The sequence below is a fragment of the Peromyscus leucopus genome, chromosome 1 (genome assembly GCF_004664715.2).
Source record: "Peromyscus leucopus breed LL Stock chromosome 1, UCI_PerLeu_2.1, whole genome shotgun sequence".
NCBI lineage: Eukaryota > Metazoa > Chordata > Mammalia > Rodentia > Cricetidae > Peromyscus > Peromyscus leucopus.
The window spans coordinates 184510075-184534855 of NC_051063.1; the positions used below are offsets into that span (position 1 = coordinate 184510075).

The 24781-nt window shown below is 49.1% G+C and overlaps 1 protein-coding gene across 1 annotated transcript; it reads left to right on the forward strand.

The window, feature by feature from the left end:
* Positions 1-6942: 6942 nt before the first annotated feature.
* LOC119086690 (uncharacterized protein C19orf85-like) lies at positions 6943-16972 on the forward strand. The gene is given in 4 exon segments (XM_037199272.1): positions 6943-7115; positions 16413-16561; positions 16564-16866; positions 16869-16972. Coding segments are annotated over 4 exon segments (729 nt in total).
* Positions 16973-24781: the final 7809 nt, after the last annotated feature.

A 24781-nucleotide genomic window follows, 5' to 3' on the forward strand; every position in this document is an offset into this window, starting at 1 on the left:
GTCTTGAAAAACAAAAGAAGGAATGAATCTCAGATGAAAGACACATCCAGCGTAGATATGAGCTTCCCGGGGGAGAGTGGAGGAAAATAAGAGGCCCTCAGTGTAGGGGGAGCAATTGTCTTAGCATTAGCCACAAGGCTGTTTTGTTGACTCTCAGTTACATCTCCAGAGGCTGCTGAGAAATCACTCTCTCAGTCCCGGGGTAAGGGGAACGGATTCTTTAAGATTTGTCTGGTTGCTTGTTTTTTAAATCTATTTTTATGTTCTCTGTGTGAGAGAGCGCCTACATATATGTCTGGGCGCCACATGTGTGCCCAGTGTCTGAGGAAGCCAAAAGACGGTGCCAGATCCCCTGGAGCTGGAGTGACGGGCAGCCGTGAGCTGCTGGGTGTGGTCACAAGAAACTGAAGCCCCATCCTCTGGAAAACCAGCCACTGCTCTCGACTGCCAGGCCATCTCTCCGGCCCTGCGTTAGCAGTCTGAACTAAAAGAACATCATGCAGGGGGCGACTTGGCTGGTGCAGACCTCGCCGCCCAGTCTGATGACTGAGTTCAAGTCACATCCATAATGGGAGGAAGGAGAGAACCGACTCCCACAGTCTGACCCGTGCCCATGCCGTGTGGCATACACACGCATGTACACATATACAAAATAGGTAGATAAGTGTAATTTCATTTTATTTATTTAGAGTGTGTGTGTGCACACATATGCCATGATGTGGCAGTCAGAAAACCACTTTTATTAGTCAGTTCTCGCCTTTCTTTACCTCAGGGATTGAACTCAGATTTTTGTTGTTGTGGTTGTTTGTTTTGTTTTGTTTGAGACAGGGTTTCTCCATGTAGTTTGGGTGCTTGTCATGGATTTCTCTCTGTAGACCAGGATGAACTCACAGAGATCTGCCTGGCTCTGCCTCCCGAGTGCTGGGATTAAAGGCGTGGGCCACCACCACCCAGCCGAACTCAGGTTTTTAGACTTAATGACAAACACCTTTACCCACTGAGCCATCTGGATGACTGCTAATTAAGAAAAAAAAAATTAAGAGGTCTGGAGAGGTGGCTCCGTGTTTAAGAACACTGGCTGCTCCTGCAGAGAATCTGACTTTGATTCCCAGCACCCACACGATGGCTCGCAGCTGTCTATAATTCCAGTGCCTAGGGACCTGATGCCCTCTTCTGACCTCGAGAGACACCAGGCATGTGAACACAGACATAACTGCAGGCAAAACACCCATACACAAAAAAACGAGAATAGATAAATCTATTTTTTAAGTTCAAAGTCTCTCCCAAGATTGGAGGCGGTCCCTTAGCTGTGGGCCCCTGTAAAGTCAAAATGAAAGTTCCAGCATTCTGATCTACAAAGACAGAGTAAACACCCCCGTTCCAAAAATGAAGGCGTGGAAAGATTGAAGAAAAAAAAAAAAAAGGTTAGACCAAAGCAAAACCCAAGTCCAACAGGGCGAACCTTAGCTCCTGTATCTGCAGTGGCAGCATGGAGCACATGATTCCACGTGGGCATTGGTGTAGCACACACGGCCTCAGTCTAGGCTCGTTCCTCTCCATGCCACGGTCTTTACCAAATGTTGTACATTCTTGGTGTCTTCAACCTCCTCAGGTTTCCAGCACAACTTAAACTTCACGTCATGCATTGTTCACTCAAGGTCTTCCTTGAGACACGTTGCCTAGTCTTCCAGGCGTTTCTCTCCCACCTTAGTGCAAGCCCTCATGACCCAATAACTCCTGCATTCTGCAGGCCTCTGAAACCAAGTTCTGCGACCCTGAGAGGGAGCTGGACCCCTGTTCCCACAGCTGCAGAGGCCTCTGACCGCCCACATGACTAAACCTGGGAAAACATTTCCCAAAACAGCTCTTTCTGGAAGAGCAGTGCCCTAGGAGTCCAGAACAGAGCATGGGATCCTTGGACCTGGAGTTACAGAGAGTTGTGAGCGGCTGTGTGGATGGTGGGAACTGAGCCCAGGTCCTCTGCAAGAACAGAAAATGCTCTGAATGGCTGAGCCATCTCTCCAGCCCCCAGGAAAACTTTCCAGGAGAGTGGTTGGCTGGGGAAGGCTGCTAGGAGGACCAGGGAGATGGGCAGTTCTTGACTTCTGACCCAGACCTCCTCTGCCTGCAGATCCAGAAGATCATTAAGGAGCCAGTCCCAGACAGCGGGCTGCTGGGCCTCTTCCAAGGCCAGAACCCCCTCTTGCTGGACTCCAGACCCTGACTTGAGATGAGGAGTGGATGGCATAAGATTTTGTCAGACTACTCAGAATGGCATGCAGATTAAAATGAATGGTTTATTTCTGGAAATTTCTGTGTGATATTTGAAGAACAAGAGTGATTGTGTGTAACTAAAGCTGGAAAGGAAGACCACACATTATGTGGTGGGTGAGGGAATGGATCCGAATACCACTGGTTTTCCATGATCTCATGAACTATTTCTTTTAAAATCTCTTCCTGGAGAAAGATAACTATGTTGAGATATCTATCTGTTCACGTCTTTCTAGAATGATTGATAGATCAACGGAAGGATTACATACTTGATCCTATTGATCCTGTTTCTCTGGGGAACCTTCTTTTTTCTTTTAAGGATTTGTTATTTTATATATATATAATATATATAATATATATTATATATGTTATTATATATAATATATATTATATATGTTATTATATATATATAATATATATATAAGCTCTATCTGCATCTACGCCTTTATGCCAGAAGAGGGCTTCAGATCCCATTGTAGAGGGTTGTGAGCCACCATGTGGTTGCTGGGACCAGGACCTCTAGAAGAGCAGCCAGTGCTCGTAACCACTGAGCCATTTCTCCAGCCCTCTGAGGAACCTTAATGTAAGTTGCCCTGTCTTGGATCATATGTCATCAGTCAAGGCCCCCTTAAGATTGGGTCTACAAGTCAGAGGCCCTGCTGACTGTGAAGACCAGGGGTCCCATAGATACAAGGAATTAACTCTCCCTTGTGACTCTGTAAGAGTACTGGATGCTCAGTGAGACCTCAGCCCTGTGCATCGCAGAGTGAGGGCCGGTCACACCCTCATGGAGGGCATCCTCACGGAAGCAGCGCACACACACACACACACACACACACACACACACACACACCATTTTCTTGTCACTGTCTGATTTGGAGGGGCCCAGGGGCTCCACCTGAGCTGGCATTTTTTCATTTGCTTGTTTATAGACGCCTCCCTCTCAGGACCTGAGAGACAGGGACAGACCACGCTTGTCTTGCTGGCCACTGCATCCTGGGGCTCTGCACATGAAGTCTTCAGTGAGTGTGGAATCCCTAAATTCACTCCCCTACACCATTGTGAGCATAGGGTGAAAAGGGCCAAGGAAAAACACCCTGGCCCTGACTTGACTCCAGGACCAGGGTTTGAAATCTCACCACCAATCCCTGAGCTTGCCTCAGAGTCAGACCACAAAAATCCACCAATCCCAAGTCACCCTGGCAAGCTCCACATCCCCACCCCAGGAAACCCTATATAAAGGTCTGTACCCTGTTCAGTTTGCTGCTGTTTCTCACCATCCTCCTGGGTTCTTCCTTCCCAATAAATCTCTTGAATGACGTTTGTTGTATGGTTGACTTTGTGGTATTGCTTGGCTCCTGACCGCCAGGATACCCTCCCATCCCAGCTGCCATACTTACAATGAGGGCCTCGGACAGCGAAAAGAGGGCCTAGTGAATGTACAGGACTTCAACCAACACTCCATGAAGCTGGTCCCCACCCTGGGAGATTCTCACACAAAATGGGACAGGAGGAAAAGGGGCCCTTAGCCGGACCTCCCTACAGCAGCATGAACATTAGCGCCCCCTGGTGGAACATCCTCAAGCATCACGCTGTGTGTGCTCAGACCGGATGGGAAAGCAGGTGGATGTTTCTCTTGGCTCCTAGGAACTAGAAATCCAAGTCAGCCTCTGGAACCGGGCTAGCAAGAGTGCCGTCCTAGCTACAGCAGCGGTGACCCCTGGCTGGCCCTTGGAGTCTGAGCCTTTCATTCTACTCTCCAGAGACCTGAGAGTACACATCCAGCAACTCCTTACTGAGGAATCCCAGCCTTCCCCACCCACGAAGATTTGCAAAGAACGGACTGTATCTGGAGGCGGAGACAAGCCATTGACTCCTTCCTTAAGGTCTAAGAAGGCAGGTTCACCTTAAGATAATATGTCCTTCCTTCCCAGAATTCTCGCTCACTGCTGCGGTCCCAGGAGCCACCGTGAGGTTCAGCCAGTCTGTGCATCTTAGAAAAGCGTAACTAACTATATTTTTGTTCTTTTTCCATCAGATTCTGGCCTGAGCTTGAGTGTGCTCTCTGGCTTTGGGCTTCCTTGGTCTTTTTCTAAAGATCTTGTTCCTGCTGTGTGGCAACCTGCAGTCCAGTGGCTGACCTCCATGATCATCTTCTCCATCCTCCTCCTGGCAACTGTCAGATGTACAACTTGCCTACCCTGGGGTTTCCCTTTATAAACGCTGATAAGTTGTCCTAAAGCTTCCATCTAAGTCTTAATTCTTTTATTAATGAAACTAAAAACACCCTGAGGAGACCCTGATTTCCCCTCCCCTGTATCATGATGGTTTCTGCTGGGATGCCTCAAGAGATCGAGTAAACATTTCCATCCTGGCTTTTAATTCTTTAAATCAGCAGAGAAAATACCTGTATGCGCATCACTAGCTGGTAACACACACACGTGCACACACAGAGACAACACGCACATGTGTGCACACACACGCACATGTGCACACACACACACACACACACACACACACGAGGACTGACCCTGATCAGGATGAAAAGGCAGCCACAGCCAGCAGTGAGGAGCGTGCAGAGAATGGAGTATGGCGGTGTACTCTTATAATCCCAGCCCTGGGAAGGTGGAGACAGGAAGACCAGAAGGTTCAGGACCATCCTCAGCTACCTAGTGCATGAAAATGAAGACATGACCACTCCTGGGTGTGGTTGAGGAGAAGGTTTTGTTATAGATATGAGAGAGAGAGCTTAGCCAGAGGAAGGGTCCGGACTGAACTGGGGCTGTGAGAGGAGGAGAGTGAGGAGGGCGAGTGAGGAAGAGGAGGGAGACGCAGAGAGGCAGAGGGAGGACAGTGTGTGGACCAAGAGAGAGTGTGTGGACCAAGAGAGTGACAAAAGTTATATAGGGATCAGAGCTGGGGGACGGGGAGCGAAGCCAGCCCCTGGGAGGGACAGGTTTACGGTAGGGGGCAGGGTGAGAGGTACTGGGAAGAGCCACAGGTCCTGGGTGAGACTTGTCCTGGGGTTCGTTGGGACCTGACACATATTAAGTTCAAGGCCAGCCAAGAACCACATTAAGATCCCGTCTCAAAAATGAAATAAACCGGGTGATGGTGTTGCACGCCTTTAATCCCAGCACTCGGGAGGCAGAGCCAGGCGGATCTCTGTGAGTTCGAGGCCAGCCTGGTCTACAGAGTGAGTTCCAGGACAGGCTCCAAAGCTACACAGAGAAACCCTTTCTCGAAAAAAAAAAAAAAACAAATTAAATAGATAGATAGATAGATAATAGCCTAAGAGACACAAGGAGTCTCCAGAGACCCTGAGAAGAGCCAAGAAAGATCAGCACCATGGGAGACAGAATCAGAGACACTGGAGAGGAGGGAAGGGTAGACCCCAGGGAAATGAGTGGTTGGATGGAGCTGCGGGACGATGTAAGGTTGAAAGGGGTAGCTTTATAGCCGAGAAGCTAGTGAGACTCGGGAACGTTTTAGAGGTGGGAGAGGTGGAGGGACAGAATTCAGGAAGGCTTTGTTTTTATTTTTATTTTTAAATTTTATTTATTTATTCATTCATTTATTTATTTTTGAGTTTCTCCGTGTAGCCTTGGCTGTCCTGGAACTCGCTCTGTAGACCAGGCTGGTCTCGAACTCACAGAGACCAGGCCTGCCTCTGCCTCCCGAGTGCTGGCATTCAAGGCGCGTGCCACCACTGCTCAGCTTAGGAAGACTTCTAAAATAACTAGAGGCACCAGAGAGATGGAGGCCCTGGCTGTCCCCAATACAGACACCTGCCACAAGTGGCTGATTCTGTCTCTCAACTCCAGGAGCCAACCCCAGGTCCCCAGCACCTCCGTCAGGCAGCTCACACCTGCCTGTGACTCCATCTCCAAGGGACCCAATACCCTCTACCCGAAAATGCACTCGCTCGCACACACCCTCACAACAGACATACACGCATAAAAATAAATCTTTAAACCCCCCCGGGGGGGGGACCCCAGCAGTGTTTTCTTCTCCCCACTTCTCGGAACTCTAACCTGGTCCCCTGCTCACCCACAGCATCATTCTCAGGATTCAGCAGCCAGAGCCCCTGAGAAGGCGGCTCCTCTTGCAGCCCAGAGACCCGAGGCATCAGTTTCTCCTTAATGATTCTGCCTCCCCCACCCCCAACAAAGAAGTAGGCCCTGGAGTGGGGTGAACCTGGGGCTGATGGGCTGATGTGGAGCTCTTGACTCACACCTGGAGGCGCTGACACCCTTCTCAGAGACCGGACCCTTCTTCCAACCACCAGCCACCCCCTCCCCAAGTCTCCTTCTAAAAGCCCTCGACATTAATCGCTCCGGTTGACTCTGCGCTTGCCTTGGCCTTGCTAAAGAGGCTTTTGTCCCCTTAATTGGCCATCTCCGGGAGCGTTTTCTCTGCCTCCGCACCCACGCGCCCCTGTTTTATATCCCAGGCCCAACTATGTGTTAATTGGGCATGTAGGAGATGCGTAGAGAGTCCCCTCCCCACCCTGCCTGGCGTCCCTATAACAGCCCCTCACCTGCAGTCATCGCAGTGGCACAGGGTGGCTTCTCATTCTGCAATGCCAGACCTTGAGACCACATACTCCTGTCCCATCTCTGATTTGAGGGGCGATTTCTGATCTGCATTGTAACTCCAGAGCAATCAGCCATGCACCCTGGGTTCCCTGCGGCTCCTGGGGTCTCCGAGCCAGGGCCCCGAGAGCTGTGCGCCTTTGTGAGCGGGGCTTCGGCCCACATGCTTCGGGCCCTGCAGCCCAGGCGTACCAGGCCCCCCAAGCGCAGGCCCAACCACCGGAGGTTTCTACACAACCAGATCTGCAGGTGAGGAGGGGTGCGGGGTGGGGGGGGGAAGCACCGGGTGGACGCCAGGAGGCCCCTAGGCTGAATTCAGCACCATTTAGCGTGCATTTACCGTGCACTTTCTGTGCGCTGGAGTCAACACCCATCACAGAGCAAGGCCAAGGAAGTCCCCGTGGGGAGGCAGAAGGTAAGAAATGGCCGGAATCAATAAATATACGAGCCAGGCTTTGTGTGACAAGACTGTAATCCTAACACTCCTGAGGCCGAGGCAGGGGAATTGCTGAGTTTGCAGCCAGTTTACTGTAGCATGTAAGAGGCCAGCCAGGGCCAGGCAGGCAGCCGTGGCACACGCCTTTAATCCCATCACTCAGGAGGCAGAGTTAGGCGGATCTCTGTGGATTCGAGGCCAACCTGGGCTACAGAGCAAGAGCCAGGAAAGGCACCAAAGCTACACAGAGAAATCCTGTCTCGGGGGGAAAAAAACAAAAGAGGCCAGCCAGGTTAGGTAATACGATTCTGCCTCAAAAATGAATTAAATAAATAAGTGAATAAATAAACAAATGAGAGGATATGGCACCACCGTGTGGGTGTACCTTGAAAAGAAGATTTAAGAGAAAGTGGATCTCAGCTGTCCAGCCTGATCCCATGAAGACAGAAGCCCCACAAAGATGCCAGGCACACACCAGCAGAGAGGCAGTGGTAACAGGTAAGAGGTCCCCTTTGGAGAGGACGAAAGTCCTGGAGCTAATTACAAGTATTGGTTGTACAAGACAGTGAACACTGATCCGGTGTGGTGGCACGTGCCTATAACTCCAACACTCCAGAGGCTGAGGCAGGAGGATTGCTGCTAGTTGTATGCCAGCCTGGTCTATATATGAAGTTCAAGGCCATCCTGGGCTGCACAGTGAGGTCTTGTGGGAGTCCAGCTCCAACCTTCTCCCACCTTTCGAAGAGTTTTTGGGTGGAGGAGAGAGGAATGAGAAAATATTAGATAGAAAGATAGACAGAGACGATAAGACCAGCACTCAGGAGGCAGAGACAGGCGGATCTCTGTGAGTTCGAGGCCAGCCTGGTCTACAGAGCGAAATCCAGGACAGGTTCCAAAACTACACAGAGAAACCTTGTCTCGAAAAACAGAGAGAGAGAGAGAGAGAAGAGAGAGAGAGAGAGAGAGAGAGATACAGCATAGCTTTGGGAGGGTCTTGGATCAATATCCAGTCATGCCCAGAGCTTTATTCAACAGGGCTTTTTATAATATGCCAAAGAGAGAGGCAAAAGACCTTCTCCCTTGCAAGATCAAAGCACACCTCATAGCCAAGTGTAGACCCTTCCAAACATCTGGTTAACATGCCTGTGGCCAAATCATCTCCTTATGCAGCCCTGCTGGGTAAAGCAAAGCCAGATTCTCTGACCCTGAGTAAAGTCTCACTAAGGAGCCTCTGTGGGCCCCCAAGTGGGGGGCTGAAGGCTGATGAGGAGGTGTGCTACAAGCCACAAAAACATATAAAGTAGGATTTCAGCTGACGATGACAAAGCTAATACCTGGAAGAAGCCAAGGGCCTTCCAGAGGTCAAGCTGAGGCTCAAGGAGCCTTGGTGATATTTGGCTTTTGATTATCAGCCTTTTCCTGGTATGAGTTTTTTGTGTGCTATTGTAGCTTTTCCATCATTTATTGGGCACCGTTTCCCCACTACTAATGGAGTATTTTGATAACATTTGACACTGACAGCTATGCTCATCCAGAACCCCAGTTCAAGCCTCCCTGTAATTTCTGTCATTAGCAGCATCAGGACCATCCCCGGAGGGATGAAAGTATCTTATCAGAGATACCACTGTATTCTCTAAGAACAGACTTAAGCATCCAAGGCCAAACAAAACAACACTGTCTCCTAGGTCAGGCAGATAGCTTTATTTCCTGTGCAATTTACGGTGAGACCCTCCTTTCTTACAGCCTTACTAATAGACCCCTAACTTCTTGCCTAACCACTTCTAGGAATGTAGACTGAGCATATAGATCCCCTTCTTGATATGCTAAAGATCATTAGCTCTCAGCTGACCTCCTCCTTTAACCACTCCATCTTCAGGTTGTAAAAGAAAGCCTGACAGTCACTGCCTGAGGAAAATTCTCACCTGCCTTTATGACCCTGTAGAATTCAAGCCTGGTGACCTTGCTTTGGCAGAGGATCATTATTGCTTGGGTTTATAACTGAACACCTCAGAGATTTGGGAGGACTAAGAGGTATAAGGAGGAAGAGAGGAAGACTGGAGAACTTGAGGACAAGATGGAAGATGAGGAAGAGCCAGAGGGGAAGTACTAGCTGGGTAAGAACAGGATGAGAAGGACCTAAATGAGGCAGAATTAAGACAAGAGAATTAAGATAGAACTTAGAGGGGACAGTAGATAAATAGAGAGAGAAATCAGGCAAGAAAGGAGCTAGACATGAGAACAGAACTTAAGCTGTGTATAAAGGATGTTATGCCAGAGGAATAAAGTAGATGGAGAAAGAGCTTGGTGTACTTAGATTCTTTTCCCAAAAATAATTCTCGCCGTTCATAGTTTCTCTTCTGAGCCCCTGGGAATTATTAAAGCTGGTCCTATAATAATATACAAGAGAGGTGTGTGTGTATTATTAGGTTGGTCGGACAAGAACTCCAGTTTTGAACTATGTATTTTAAATCATTATAAGTAGGTTCACCAAACAGCCAGTTTTCAAAAGTGGAATGAATTGGGCTGTGAGGTTTCCCCTCATCTGCCATAGTCACCTGACCTTTGGCATGACTGACACTTTTTCAAGCAGCTCCATATATCAGTGGTTCTCAACCTGTGGGTCTCGACCCCCCTTGGGAGCTGAATGACCCTTTCCCAGGGGTCGAATATCAGAGATCCTACATATCCTATATTTACATTATGATTTATAACAGCAGTAAAATTACAGTTATGAAGTAGCAACAAGAATAAATGTGTGATTGGGGGTCACCACAGCATGAGGAACTATATTAAAGGGTTACAGTGTTAGGAAGGTTGAGAAATAGTGCCATATAGGGTTTTTTAAGATTTATTTTTAAGCCGGGCAGTGGTGGCGCACACCTTTAATCCCAGCACTCGGCAGGCAGAGGCAGGCGGATCTCTGTGAGTTCGAGGCCAGCCTGGACTACAGAGTGAGCTCCAGGAAAGGCGCAAAGCTACACAGAGAAACCCTGTCTTGAAAAACAACAACAACAAAAAAATTATTTTTAATTAGGTATGCTGTGTGTTGTGTGTGTGTGTGTAAAAATAAACACATCTTTTTTATTCAAAATAGGAACCATAACAATCAACACATTTTTACCAAAGAGAAATAAGGGTTATTTATTATTATTATTCCTGTAGTGTAAAAATCCAAGCTTGGAGGGGCAAGAGAGACGGCTCAAGGGTTAAGAGGGAGTACTGCTCCTCCACAGGACGCAAGTTCAATTCCCACCACCTATGTTGGAGGTCTGAAGCCCTCTTCTGGCCTCCATGGGCAACTACACTCACATGCGCGCACGCACAGCGCGCACGCACACACACACACACACACACACACACACACACCATACATCTAATTAAAAAGAAATCTTTAAAAAAAAAAACCACATATGAAGATGCTTGAAAAGTGGCAACCAGTTGTCCAGAGGTCAGGTGAGTATGGCTGACAGGACAAAACCTCACAGCCCAATTTGTTCCACTTTGAAACCTGGATGTCTGATGATCGGTCAGGTACTGTCATGGGAAAGAACCGGGCCTTTTCTGCTGGCCAATGCCAGCTACAGAGATCAAAGTCCTGGGTGCATCTCATGGATTTGCTGAGCACATGTCGCAGATGTTACGATGCTGCTGGGATCCAAAAAGCTTAGGGGATCAGACTGGCTGCAGGTCACTGAACAGTGACCTATGTATGATCTTTTTTGCCCCAAGTTAGCTTTGGGTTTCTCCTCTGTCCAGCTGCCGGGCTGGCCGTTGCCTGTTGTTGTATACAACCCATTTCTCATTGCATGTCACAGTCCAATCAAGAAATAGTTCTTGGGCTGGGCCTGGTGTTGTTTGCCTTTAATCTCAGCACTCGGGAGGCGGCAGAGGCAGAAAGAGCTCTGAGTTCGAGCCCAGCCTGGTCTACACAGTGAGTTAGTTCCAGGGCTACATGGTAAGACCTTGTCTCAGACAAAAACAACAAAATAGTTCTTTGTTGTATAGAAGGATTCAGTTCTAAATGATTCTTCTTTTTTCTTTCTTTCTTTTTTATTTTGTTTGTTTGTTTTTTGGGGGCTTTTGTTGTTGTTGTTTTTGAGACAGAGTTTCTTTGTATAGCCCTGGCTGTCCTGGAACTCTCTCTGCAGGCCAGGCTGGCCTTGAACTCCCAGAGATCCTCCTGCCTCTGTCCCTCCCCGCTTGGGATTAAAGTGCTGGGAATAAAGGTGTTCACAGTCAGCTTGTACAGTACCCATCTATCAAATATTTTCACTTTTTTTTATTTGCTTCAAAATGCCAAATGGCCTAATCTCCTTTGAAAAATGCCTTGAACAACAATAAGAAAGAAGAAGAAACAGAGAAGGAGGGGGAGGAAAGAAAAAAACAGGAAAAAATCAACTTTAAAAACAAAGGTTTATTTATTATGTATACAGTGTTCTGCCTACATGTAGACCTGCAGGTCAGAAGAGGGCACCAGATCTCATTACAGATGGTTGTGAGCCACCATGTGGTTGCTGGGAATTGAACTCAGGACAGGCAGCCAGGGCTCTTAACCTCTGAGCCATCTCTCAGCACCGCTCACCCCATCACTTTTTTTTTAGACAGGATTTCTCTGTGTAGCCCTGGCTGTCCTGGAACTCACTCTGTAGACCAAGCTGGCCTTGAACTCACAGAGATGCGCCTGTCTCTGCCTCCCGCGTGCTGGGATTAAAGGTGAGTGCGAAGGTGTGTACCAGCACACACCCGGCAAACCCGTTGTCTTGAGCCACCATAGTCCTGTTTATTCCTTAGCAGTTCCTGGACCAAAACACCTCGTTGATGTTTCAAGTTGTCTTTGTTGCTTTATTTTGTACTCAAATTTAAAAAAAAAGAAAGAAAAACCAGATTTACTTTTTGGATGGTGTCATTTCCATAGTATAGAAACTATAAATAGCCAATTAGCAAAATAACATAAAGTGAGATGTGTGGGTTGGAATGATGTTTAACATAACCATGTTTGCTAATAACGTATTCCAGTATTAGACTTCAAGTTGCAATGATACAAAGCTAAAACCATTCCGTGCCAACCTTGCTTAGCAGAACGAAGTTCAGGTTCCGGCCTCATCCCAGGGTAAAACTGGGCGTGGTAGTCACGGCACCCAGGAGGTGGAGGCAGGAGGACCCAGAGTTCCGAAGTAAAAAGATTTTGACTATCCCACACGCCTCAACACCAGAGAATTAACTGATCACTTTGGGGGGAGGGTGGCAAAGGGTCTCGTGTGTCCTGGGCTGGCCTCAGACTCCGTTACACAGCAAAGGATGACCTGAATTCCTGACCCTCAGCCTCCTCCCGATTCAACCTCGCAGCTCAGTGAGGCAGAGGATCAGGGATTCCAGGTCATCTGCTGCACAAGGATTTTAGTCCAGCCTGGGCTTCGCACAAGACCCTGTCTCCGAGCAAATGAAACAGTGACGTTTATGTTATGTCCGTGTTTACCTGGACTTTAAACATTATGTTAGAAGGTGGCAAGTGTTACGGAGGGAGGAAAGGAATGGGAGGGAGTGTGATTGTTTTAAAGGAGGAGGCCAAGGGAACCTCACCAAGAGAGTGGGCTTGAGCAAAGCCTTGGGGAAGGTGAGGGAAGGGCGTGCTCAGGCGCTGGGACTGAGGGTAGCCGGGATGGTGGTGATATTGAGGGTAGCCGGATGGTGGTGATATTGAGGGTGGTGATGTAAAGACGGGAAGATGATGATGATGGTGACAGTGATAGTGATGGTGATGATGGTGGTGATTTTGGTGACTATGGTGATGGTGATGATAATCAGGATGATGGTGATGGTGATGTTGGTGACAATGGTGGTTACGGTGGTGATAATAATGGTGGCTATAATGAAGGTGATGGTAGTGTATTGGAGAAATTATTTTGGCCACTCCACGTAGTTAAAAGGATATTTATTTAATGGCGTAACTCACAAATTAAGTAATGGGTAGGTCGCAGGGTCTGGGGAAGGTGTAATGCAGTCCAGCGGTGTTCTCCGGAGCTCTGCACAGTCAATCTGCACCGGTCAGCGTCCCGGGACCGAGAGAGCGCACAGAGAGAGCGCTGGCCCATCCAGCTCTTGGGTCCCCCGGCGCCTCCCCTCGCCCCACCTCATAGGCGTGACAGTTTGCCAGAGTCTCAATGGGGGTTGGAACTTCCAGAACCAAGCTGGAATGGCTACCCACTACAGTAGTGATAAGTTACAATCTCATGACACTTAAATGGACCACATGCTCTACTGAGCACTTGACTCTTAACTCATGAGTGAGCACTCATTCACAATGAATGCACTTCTGATCCTCCTGCCTCCACTGACCAAGTGCTGGGATTCAGGTATGCACCACCACACCCAGTCTACTCAGTGCTGGGGATCAGACCCAGGGATTGTTTTGGGTTTTTTTGTTTTTCGAGACAGGGTTTCTCTGTGTAGCTTTGCGCCTTTTCCTGGAACTCACTCTGTAGCCCAGCCTGGCCTCGAACTCACAGAGATCCGCCTGGCTCTGCCTCCCGAGTGCTGGGATTAAAGGCGAGTGCCACCGCTGCCATGCTTGACCCAGGGATTTGTGCATGCTAGGCAAGCACTCTGCTAATTGAGCTACGTTCCCAACCCTGGAGGAGGAATTATTCCTCGAATTTGTGTGTGTGTGTGTGTGTGTGTGTGTGTGTGCGCGCGCGCGCGCGCGCGCTGCTGTTGTTGCCGTTATTTTGAGATAGAGAATTTCTATGCCCGGGTTCTCATTATGTGAGCCAGATTGATCTCACACACCCACCAGTCCTCCTGCTCCAGCCTCCAGGAGAATTGAGATTACGTATGTGCAGTACCGCGCCCGGCTGGTTCTGGATTATTATTTAATATTCTCTCTCTGTGTCTCTCCCTCCCTCCCTCTCTCCCTCTCCTTTCTGTCTCTGGAATTTTTACTTTGTTGACGTGGGATCGCATATAGCCCAGGCTGCCTCCAAATTCAATATGTGGTCGAGGATGACATTGGATGCTTGATCCTCCGGCCTCCATCTCCCCGGTGCTGGGACCACAGGTGTGTGGGTTCACACACCTGCTATGAGCGGATGGTAAGGGAACTAGAGCTAGCCTGGCGGGATTTGCCTGAGTCCGCAGCGGCGCCCCGCAGTCAGGAAGTGTGACGCAGCCAGCCAGCCCTGTGTGTAGACTCTTTATCTCAGGAGTGGCTTTTCCCCTCTCTTTGAAAGTTTCCGTTTTTAAAATTAGTATACAAAGTAACTGGTTTCCTTGTGGGCTTCTCTTAATTTTTTAAACTTTTTTTTATTATTTTTATTTATTTATTTATTTATTTTATTTATTTATTTATTTATTTTTGGTTTTTTGAGACAGGGTTTTTCTGTGTAGCCTTGCGCCTTTCCTGGATCTCGCTGCATAGACCAGGCTGGCCTCGAACTCACAGAGATCCGCCTGCCTCTGCCTCCCAAGTGCTGGGATTAAAGGCGTGCGCCACCACCGCCCGGCTATTTTATTATTTTATGTGAGTGTTTTGCCTGCTTCTGCATCTGTGCACCACACACCATGTAGTGCCCTGGGGGGGGCACAGAAGAGGGCACCAGCTCCCTTGGCACTGGAGTTACAGACGCCTGTAAACCTCCATGTAATGGTTGTGCTGGGAATGGAACCCAGGTCCTCCTCTACCGGAGCGGCCTGTGCTGCTAACCACTGAGCCACCTCTCCAGCCCCGCCCACCGCATTTTCAGACCCGCTGTGTGTGGGGATCCCATCCGCCTTGTTCCCGCCCGCACCCTCCGCATCACAGGGGTTCTATCACCTCCGCATCTCTCTTCCTTCCTGTCTCCTCTCCTGCTCCTTTTCTCCTCTCCCCGGCTCGACCCACACTCACTCCCACGGAAATACAAATGTACACAGATCAACCGCCGTGGGCCCGCTAGGGGGCTCAGCTTGCAAGGGCCCTTGCCGCCAAGCCCGACTTTCTGAGACACATATCAGGAGCAGGGCTGAAGAGACGGCTCAGTTGTTAAAAACGCCCCGCTGCTCTTCCAGAGGGCCGGAGTTCAGTTCTCAGCACACAAGCCTCTGGCCTCTACAGGCAACCAGATAGATTAAGAAAAAACCTTTTTAAAAACCAGAAATCCTGGGCTGGAGAGGTGGCTCAGAGGTTAAGAGCATCGACTGTTCTTCCAGAGGTCCTGAGTTCAATTCCCAGCAACCACATGGTGGCTCACAACCATCTGTAATGAGATCTGGCGCCCTCTTCTGTGTTCATAATAAATAAATAAAATCTTAAAAACAAAAACCAGAAATCCGGGCGGTGGTGGCGCACGCCTTTAATCCCAGCACTCAGGAGACAGAGGCAGGCGGATCTCTGTGAGTTCGAGGTCAGCCTGATCTACAAAGCGAGATCCAAGCCAGCCAAGGCCGCACAGAGAGACCCTGTCTTGCAAGCTAACAAACAAACAAACAAAAAACAAAACAAAAAAAAAAAAAATAAAAAAAAACAGAAATCCACATAAAGCTGTCCTCTGACCTTCATGTGTGGTGTGGAGAGAGGGGCAGGAAGGAGGTGGAGAAACACAAAATAAATAAACGCAAAAAAAAGGAGCTATTTCAAATAATAACCAAAATTTAATTTTTAGAAAGAAAAGAATTTGGGGGACACAGTTCAGCCCGTCGTTCATGAAACACATCCGTGTGACTGCTGAAGGGGTGGGAGCGAGGCGCCAGGAGAAATCAGCTTCTGGCAAGAGACGCAAGGGAGCGGCCGAAGTGTGGGATGCACACGAAGTGTGGGATGCACACGGGCGGCGGCGCGCACGCTGGCCCGCGGCTCCCTTCGGATTATTGATTGGAAGGGCGCTCTTCCCCGAGACGGTTCGCTTTTATGTATTGGAATAGGGTTGCAATAAATCTCGCTGTCAAGATGTGCGGTGCACAACCCTGCTGCAATCAGAGCTTCCCTGGAAGACATACTGACTTGCCAGACTGAAGAAAATGAACGCAGGGTCCAGGAAATGAGCGGGGTGGGGGTGGGTGGGGTTTGGAACAATTCCAAGAGAGGTCTTTTGCAGGCAAAGCTGAAATTCTCTCTCTTTTTCTCTCTCTCTTTCCAGGCAGTTTGCCAAGATTGAAGCCGCCACCCAGCACCTGGCCCTCACCATCCTGTCTCAAAAAGCCCCTCCCCAGAGACCACGGCCCCGAAGGCCGCCTCCCCCACCCCCATCCCCCTTCTTGGGAGTGGCCTGTGCTGAGGCCCCCATGAAGTGCCCCACGACGGCCCCAGCCTGAGCCTAGCTGCCCTGGACACCTCAACCCTCGACCTCTTTGATGACATTCTGCTCACTCCCGCGTGTCCCTGGGTGGCTCCTGACCGGTTCTGTCCGACGCTGGCTGCCGGTATTTCCCGGGAGGCATCTGGTTTCATTTCTCATGCCCCAGGCCCCGGAGACCAGAGACAGTCAACCCCAATGCAGGCTCCAAGGTTCTCCAAGCCTCTGTCCGCTCCCCAGAATGCCCACGGGGAAAGCACAGAGCCTGCGGCTCTAGGCTGGGGCTGGGTGGATAGCTGGAGGCACCTTGTGCCTGGGATCCTCAGGGGATCCGGGAGGGCTGGGAACCCTTTGAAACCTGTTCACGACCCAGTCCAAACCCACCTCAAACTCTCTCCCCTTGACAGACCTGAGGATATATATAGCTCAGTTGGTGGAGCGCTTGCCTGACATGCAAGAGGCCCCGGGGTCCATCCCAGAACCCGTAACCCTGTAAAATAAATCAATCCCAGGCTACCTCGGTGTACCACAGCCCAGAGCTCTGCTCCCAGACCCAGGGCCGCCACCTCTGTCTGCTTTGAGGACCCCTTGCACTCCCTGCCCATGAATTTTCCTTTCTCCCTTCCCGGCACAGGCTGCTCCTCCCCCGCCCCGCCCCCCCCCACACACACACTGGTGTCTGCTCTCTCAATAGTCCCCCAATTCCACTGAGCACCACTTTGGGCCAGGCCCAGGACTTGCTGTTAGTACGCTGAAACAGAGTCTGCAAGATCCCCACCTCTCAGAGCTCAAGCAGGTGTGTGTGTGTGTGTGTTGTGTGTGTGTGGTGTGTGTGTAACATGGACCCCTCAGAGAGCGTTGGCAGCAAGATGAAGTCCCAACTTCTGATTGGAACAAGTGGGATATAAATAAAGTGTGCTGTTGACTGAGTGGCTACTGGGCATGGAGCGATCAGGGAAGGTCTGGGATGCTGAGCAGAATCAGGCTCTAGGAGGCGTGGGTTCCAGGACCAGGATCGGCACAGCCACGGCCCTGAGGTGGGACTCTGGGGAACTAGGGAGGCCAGTGTGACTGGAGCTCCTGAGTGTGTAGAGGGAGGTGAGGCCCATCGTGAGTTGGGGAGAATTTGGACTTGGTTTTTATTTATTTTTATTTCTTTAAGACAGTGCTGGGATTGCAGGCCTGCGCTGTCATGTGTCCCTCTCATCTCTGAGGGTCTGAATGTCCCTCACGATACATCTACTCTTTCTGCCCTGTCAGGGCAAGCCCTGCCTTTCTGAGTGTACAGACATGTGTCTCTTTGTCCTAGACACGCATTCTTGGGCTTGGGGATGGCCTGGGTGGGTGGGGCTGCTGTTCCTGTCCTCCAGCTCCCGGGGCCCCCAAAGGGAGGCCTGGGATTCCTCCCTGAGGAGCTGCAGGGTGTGAAGTCCAGATGTCTGGAGAGCTGGAATCCAGCTCAGACTCAGAGCTGGCCAGGGGAGCCACTGCTGGGCTAGGCAGCATACTCTTGCCAGCCCAGCCTCAGCCGCTGACTTTCATCCTGGCTCCCAGGAGGAGCCCACAGCATCCCTGCTCTGCCAAGCCAGGCAGGACCCGAGCGCACTAGTGTGTGGCTTGGGATGCTCCACGAGGGGGCGCCAGTGTCTCTGAATCGCTCAGCTGGGTGAAGACCTGCATGCACACAGGCATGGCTGACAGGCAGGCATTCAGCAGTCTCCCCTCACCTGTCTTGATCCCCCAACGTGTGGAGAGGTGGGGACGGTGGTTAATTCAGTTATTCAACAACGACAACAACAAAAAAAGTGCTGAACACATATGTGTAGAGTCTGAGGATGCGGCCGCCAGCAAGATTGTCCCTGAGGAGCTGGGGCGAGGAAAATGAGAAAATGCCGGCAAAGGAGGGACACTGAGGACCCCAAGGCACAGGATACGGGGTGGGGCAGAGCTGCTGCTTCCGTGAGAACACCCTCTCTGTGGGTGTCACATGTCCATGGCATCCACAGTGGTCCTCGGTTTTCAAGGCCAGCAGTATCTACACCCTACCGACTCAGTCCTAAGGGGCTTAACCAGTGACCTGTGATCCCAGCTGGGTGTCTTTCCTATATCAGGGTTCTCCAGAAGAACAGAAAAAGGATGAGCAGGATCAAGTATCTACCCTGCAGTCAGTGGACTGATCGTCCTACAAAGTCATCGGCAGATAGACAGGGACAGACACACTGACGAAGCTACCTCTCGCTAGAGGTTGTGAAGAATTAGTTCATGGGACAGACTGTGGAGTCTGAGAGGTGCCAGGAAATCCAGAGATTTCCTCCCTCCCTCCCCATGTAATCTGAGGTCTCTGTTTCTAGTTTAGTTGAGTCACTCTTGGTCTTCAGATATCACACAGAAAACCCCTCATTTTAATCTGCGTGCCATTCTGAGTAGTCTGACAAAATCTTATGCATCCACTCCTCATTGTTCGAAGACAAGTTCTTCGTCTAGTGTGTCCATGCTGTATATGCTACCCCCCTGTTAATCACTTAGGAACCATCTCAGTTATCAGGACAGCCCAGTGTCAGAGTGCTGGTGTTCCTGTAACCCTTATTTCACCCGCTGAGAGTGGAGCCAGGGTATAAAAGGCAAACTCATCTGAGAGACTTTCCTCTGAGAAAACAGCACATCTGTCTCTTCAGGGACATCTCCAACACCCTGGTGTCTCCACTACAACCTAGGGTTCTCCTTCATAGCTTCATGGGTTGTCCATTCAGGGGCTCCATGGAGGAAATCTGTCCCTGCCACACACTGCCTGGTCTTCCAGGCTCTTCTCTGGCACCTGGTGCAAGCCTGCATGATGCTGTGAAGGTGAACGGGTGCTCTTTCCATTGTTTAGGGGAATGTTTCCCCAGGTTTAGTCGTGTGGGCAGTCAGAGGCCTCTGCAGCTGTGGTAACAGGGGCCCAGCTCCCTCTCAGGGTGGCAGAACTTGGTCTCACAGGCCTGCAGAACGCAGGAGTTGTGGAGGCGAGCCAGCAGAGTGGGCTGAGTACCACCTGAGATGGGGACGGTCAGAAACTCCTACTTCAAGACGCACCTGCGGCCTGCTGTGCAGATGTGGCCTGTGTCTAGTCCCAGCTTGGGGCTGGGAAGAGGCACCCCCCTTCTCCTCACCTCATCTCATCCTCTTCTCCCACCTGCACACCCCAGTAGCCCCTGTGACACCCCACAAACCCAATAATGGTTTGGTCCACAGCCACATCAACGTTTATTCGGAGTCTGGGTCCCAGTCTGTGACACTTCTTTGCCCTTTGGTTTCCACCTCGTGAGGGGAACCTGAGCAGACTCCCTCATCCACCTCTCCTCAGTCGACCCCATGCCCACACCCCTTCCAGCACTCAGAGTTCATTAGCATTTCCAGGACCAGTTCTTTAAGCAGGAGGCACAGCACCCCTCCCCCCCACAGGCACCCCTCCCCCACCACAGGCACCCCTCCCCACCACAGGCACCCCTCCCCCAACACAGGGCAGGCCTCCAGGTGGACTCTTGGGATTCAGAGAGGAGGGAAAAAAGGATGCTCCCATCTCAAGTCAGGGTCTGGAGTCAGCAAGAGGGGTTCTGGCCTTGGAAGAGCCCAACAGCCCCGCTGGGACTGGCTCCTTGATGATCTTCTGGATCTGCAGGCAGAGGAGGTCTGGTCAGAAGTCAAGAACTGCCCATCTCCCTGGTCCTCCTGGCAGCCTTCCCCAGGCAACCCCTCTCCTGAAAGTTTTCCTGGGGCTGGAGAGATGGCTCAGCCATTCAGAGCATTTTCTTTCTTGCAGAGGACCTGGGCTCAGTTCCCACCATCCACACAGCCGCTCACAACTCTCTGTAACTCCAGGTCCAAGGATCCATGCTCTGTTCTGGACTCCTGGGGCACTGCTTTCCAGAAAAAGCTGTTTTGGGAAATGTTTTCCCAGGTTTAGTCCTGTAGGTCAGAGGCCTCTGCAGCTGTGGAACAGGGGTCCAGCTCCCTCTCAGGGTAGCAGAACTTGGTTTCAGAGGCCTGCAGAACGCAGGAGTTATCGGGTCACGGAGGCTTGCACTAAGGTGGGAGAGAAACGCCTGGAAGACTAGGCAACGTGTCTCAAGGAAGACCTTGAGTGAACAATGCATGACGTGAAGTTTAAGTTGTGCTGGAAACCTGAGGAGGTTGAAGACACCAAGAATGTACAACATTTGGTAACGACAGTGGCATGGAGAGGAACAGGCCTGGACTGAGGCTGTGTGTGCTGCACCAATGCCCACGTGGAATCATGTGCCCCATGCTGCCACTGCAGATACAGGAGCTAAGGTTCGCCCTGTTGGCTTGGTTTTGCTTTGGGTCAACCTTTTTTTTTTTCTTCAATCTTTCTATGCCTTCATTTTTGGAACGGGGGTGTTTACTCTGTCTTTGTAGATCAGAGTGCTGGAACTTTCATTTTGACTTTACAGGGCCCACAGCTAAGGGACCGCCTCCAATCTTGGGAGAGACTTTGAACTTAAAAAATAGATTTATCTATTCTCGTTTTTTGTGTATGGGTGTTTTGCCTGCAGTTATGTCTGTGTTCACATGCCTGGTGTCTCTCGAGGTCAGAAGAGGGCATCAGGTCCCTAGGCACTGGAATTATAGACAGCTGCGAGCCATCGTGTGGTGCTGGGAATCAAAGTCAGAATGCAGGAGCAGCCAGTGTTCTAAACACGGAGCCACCTCTCCAGACCTCTTAATTTTTTTTTTAATTAGCAGTCATCCAGATGGCTCAGTGGGTAAAGGGTTTGTCATTAAGTCTAAAAACCTGAGTTCGGCTGGTGGTGGTGGCCCACGCCTTTAATCCCAGCACTCGGAGGCAGAGCCAGGCAGATCTCTGTGAGTTCATCCTGGTCTACAGAGAGAAATCCATGACAAGCACCCAAACTACATGGAGAAACCCTGTCTCAAACAAAACAAAACAAACAACCACAACAACAAAAATCTGAGTTCAATCCCTGAGGTAAAGAAAGGCGAGAACTGACTAATGAAAGTGGTTTTCTGACTGCCATATCATGGCATATGTGTGCACACACACACTCTAAGTAAATAAAATGAAATTACACTTATCTACTTATTTTGTATATGTGCACATGCGTGTGTATGCCACATGGCATGGGCACGGGTCAGACTGTGGGAGTCGGTTCTTTCCTTCCTCCCGTTATGGATGTGACTTGAACTCAGTCATCAGACTGGGCGGCAGCTCTGCACCAGCCAAGTCGCCCCCTGCATGATGTTCTTTTAGTTCAGACTGCTAACGCAGGGCCGGAGAGATGGCCTGGCAGTCGAGAGCAGTGGCTGGTTTTCCAGAGGATGGGGCTTCAGTTTCTTGTGACCACACCCAGCAGATCACGGCTTCGTCACTCCAGCTCCAGGGGATCTGGCACCGTCTTTTGGCTTCCTCAGACACCGGGCACACATGTGGCGCCCAGACATATATGTAGGCGCTCTCTCACACAGAGAACATAAAATAGATTTAAAAAACAAGCAAACAGACAAATCTTAAAGAATCCGTTCCCCTTACCCGGGACTGAGAGAGTGATTTCTCAGCAGCCTCTGGAGATGTAACTGAGAGTCAACAAAACAGCCCTGTGGCTAATGCTAAGACAATTGCTCCCCCTACACTGAGGGCCTCTTATTTTCCTCCACTCTCCCCCGGAAGCTCATATCTACGCTGGATGTGTCTTTCATCTGAGATTCATTCCTTCTTTTGTTTTTCAAGACAGGGTTTCTCTGCATAGCCCTGGCTGTCCTGGAACTTGCTCGTAGACCATGCTGGCCTTGAATTCATAGAGATCCGGGATTAAAGGCGTGTGCCACCACCACCCGGCTTAAACCCTGTGCTTAAACCTATATTAAAGTAACTTTTTAAAAGTCACCAATCCTTCGGCATTAAAATAAAAAAGAAAAACGCACGCCTTTAATCAGCACTCGGAGCAGAGCCAGGTGGATCTCTGTGAGTTGAGGCCAGCCTGGGCTACCAAGTGAGTTCCAGGAAAGGCGCAAAGCTACGCAGAAAACCCTGTCTCGAAAAACCCAAAAAAAAAAAAAAAAAAAAAAAAAAAAAAGAAAAAGAAAAAAAAAAAGAAAAAGCATTCGGCATTAAAAAAAAAAAAGTCACCAAATCCACCAGACAGTGGCAGCACATGCCTTTAATCCCAGCACTCGGGGAGGCAGAGGTAGAGGCAGAAAGAAAGAGCTCTGAGTTCAAGGCCAGCCTTCACTACAGAGTGAATTCCAGGACTGTTTCACAGAGAAACCCTGTCTTGAAAAACAAACAAACAAACAAACAAAAGTCACCAAACCTGTTTCCTATACTGTCTATAGTTGTGAAATTCCTTACAGACTCCAAGGCACATCCCCAGTTTGTCCTAAAAGTCTAGGGCAGCGATTCTCAATTTATGGGCCGCAACCCCCACGGGGGTCACATACCAGATATCCTGAATGTCAGATATTTACATTGCATTTCATAACAGTAGCAAAATTACAGTCATGCAGTAGCAATGTAATTTTTTGTCCTTTTTTTAAATGTAAAAACATTTTATGTACAACTCCAGGAGAAATAATACTCAGTCTGCACATAAAAACAGGTTATAATTTAAAACTTCAGGGTTTTTAAACAGTAAAATATTTTCTCTGTACAAAATAGTATAAATAATAACATTTCCCAATAAGCCCTTTTAAGCCAAATAATAGCTGAATTATATATATATAAATATTGATTAGATTCTGGGATACAGAAGAAACCTATCTTCATCTGTTCAGAAAACTGTTTTACTTAAGTTGTGGAAATGAGATTCCTATTCATCTTCCCCTTCACTGTTTGATTTATGGCAGACATTTTCTATAGGCTAATCCATAATCTGAAAAGACTTTAGCCTCCCTCCTGAAAGTACGGCCAGCGTTTTCTTTCATCAGCTTGATACACTACAAATTCTTATCCCAGTAGTGAAATGTTTCATTAAAGCTTGCCCAGTGATTGGGTAAACCCAAAACTTATTATAAACCACAGTCATCCTAGGGTCCCCCCTGTTAGGTAGCCTCTCTGGATCTGTGGGTTGCAGTCTGATTGTTCTTTGCTTTACATCTAGTATCCACTTATGAATGAGTACATACAATGCTTGTCTTTCTGAGTCTGGGTTACCTCACTCAGGATGATATTTTCTAGTTCCATCCATTTGCCTGCAAATTTCATGATGCCATTGTTTTTCTCTGCTGAGTAGTACTCCATTGTTTACATGTACCATATTTTCTTTATCCATTCTTCAGTTGACAGGCATCTAGGTTGTTTCCAGGTTCTGGCTATTATGAATTGCTGCTATGAACATAGCTTTGTATCTTTATGGTATGTATCAGCATTCTTTGGTATATGCCCAAGAGTGGTATGGCTGGGTCTTGAGGTAGTTCGATTCCTAATTTTCTGGGAAACGGCCATATTGATTTCCACAGTGGTTGTACAAGTTTACATTCCCACCAACAGTGGAGGAGTGTTCCCCTTGCTCCACATCCTCTCCAACATAGACAGTCATTAGTGTTTTTGATCATAGCCATTCTGACAGGTGTAAGGTGGTATCTCAGAGTCATTTTGATTTGCATTTCTCTGATGACTAAGGATGTTGATCGTTCCTTAAATGTCTTTCAGTCATTTGAGATTCTTCTTTTGAGAATTGTTTAGTTCTATAGCCCATTTTTTTTAAAGATTTATTTTGTATGCAGTGTTCTGCCTGCATGCCAGAAGAGGGCGCCAGTTCTCATTGCAGATGGTTGGGAGCCACCATGTGGTTGCTGGGAATGGAACTCAGGACCTCTGGAAGAGCAGCCAGTGCTCTTAACCACTGAGCCATCTCCCAGCCCTCTATAGCCCATTTTTTAGTTGGACTGTTCAGTATTTTGATGTCTAGTTTCTTGAGTTCTTTATATACTTTGGAGATCAGCCTGTCAGATGTGGAGTTGGTGAAGTCTTTTCTCATTCTGTAGGCTGTCTTTTTGTCTTATTGACCATGTCCTTTGCGCTACAAAAGCTTCTCAGTTTCAGGAGGTCCCATTTATTAATTGTTTCTCTCAGTGTCTGTGCTACTGGTGTTATATTTAGGAAGTGATCTCCTGTGCCCATGGGTTCCAGACTATTTCCTACTTTCTCTTCTATCAAATTCAGTGTGACTGAATTTATGTTGAGGTCTTTGGTCTAC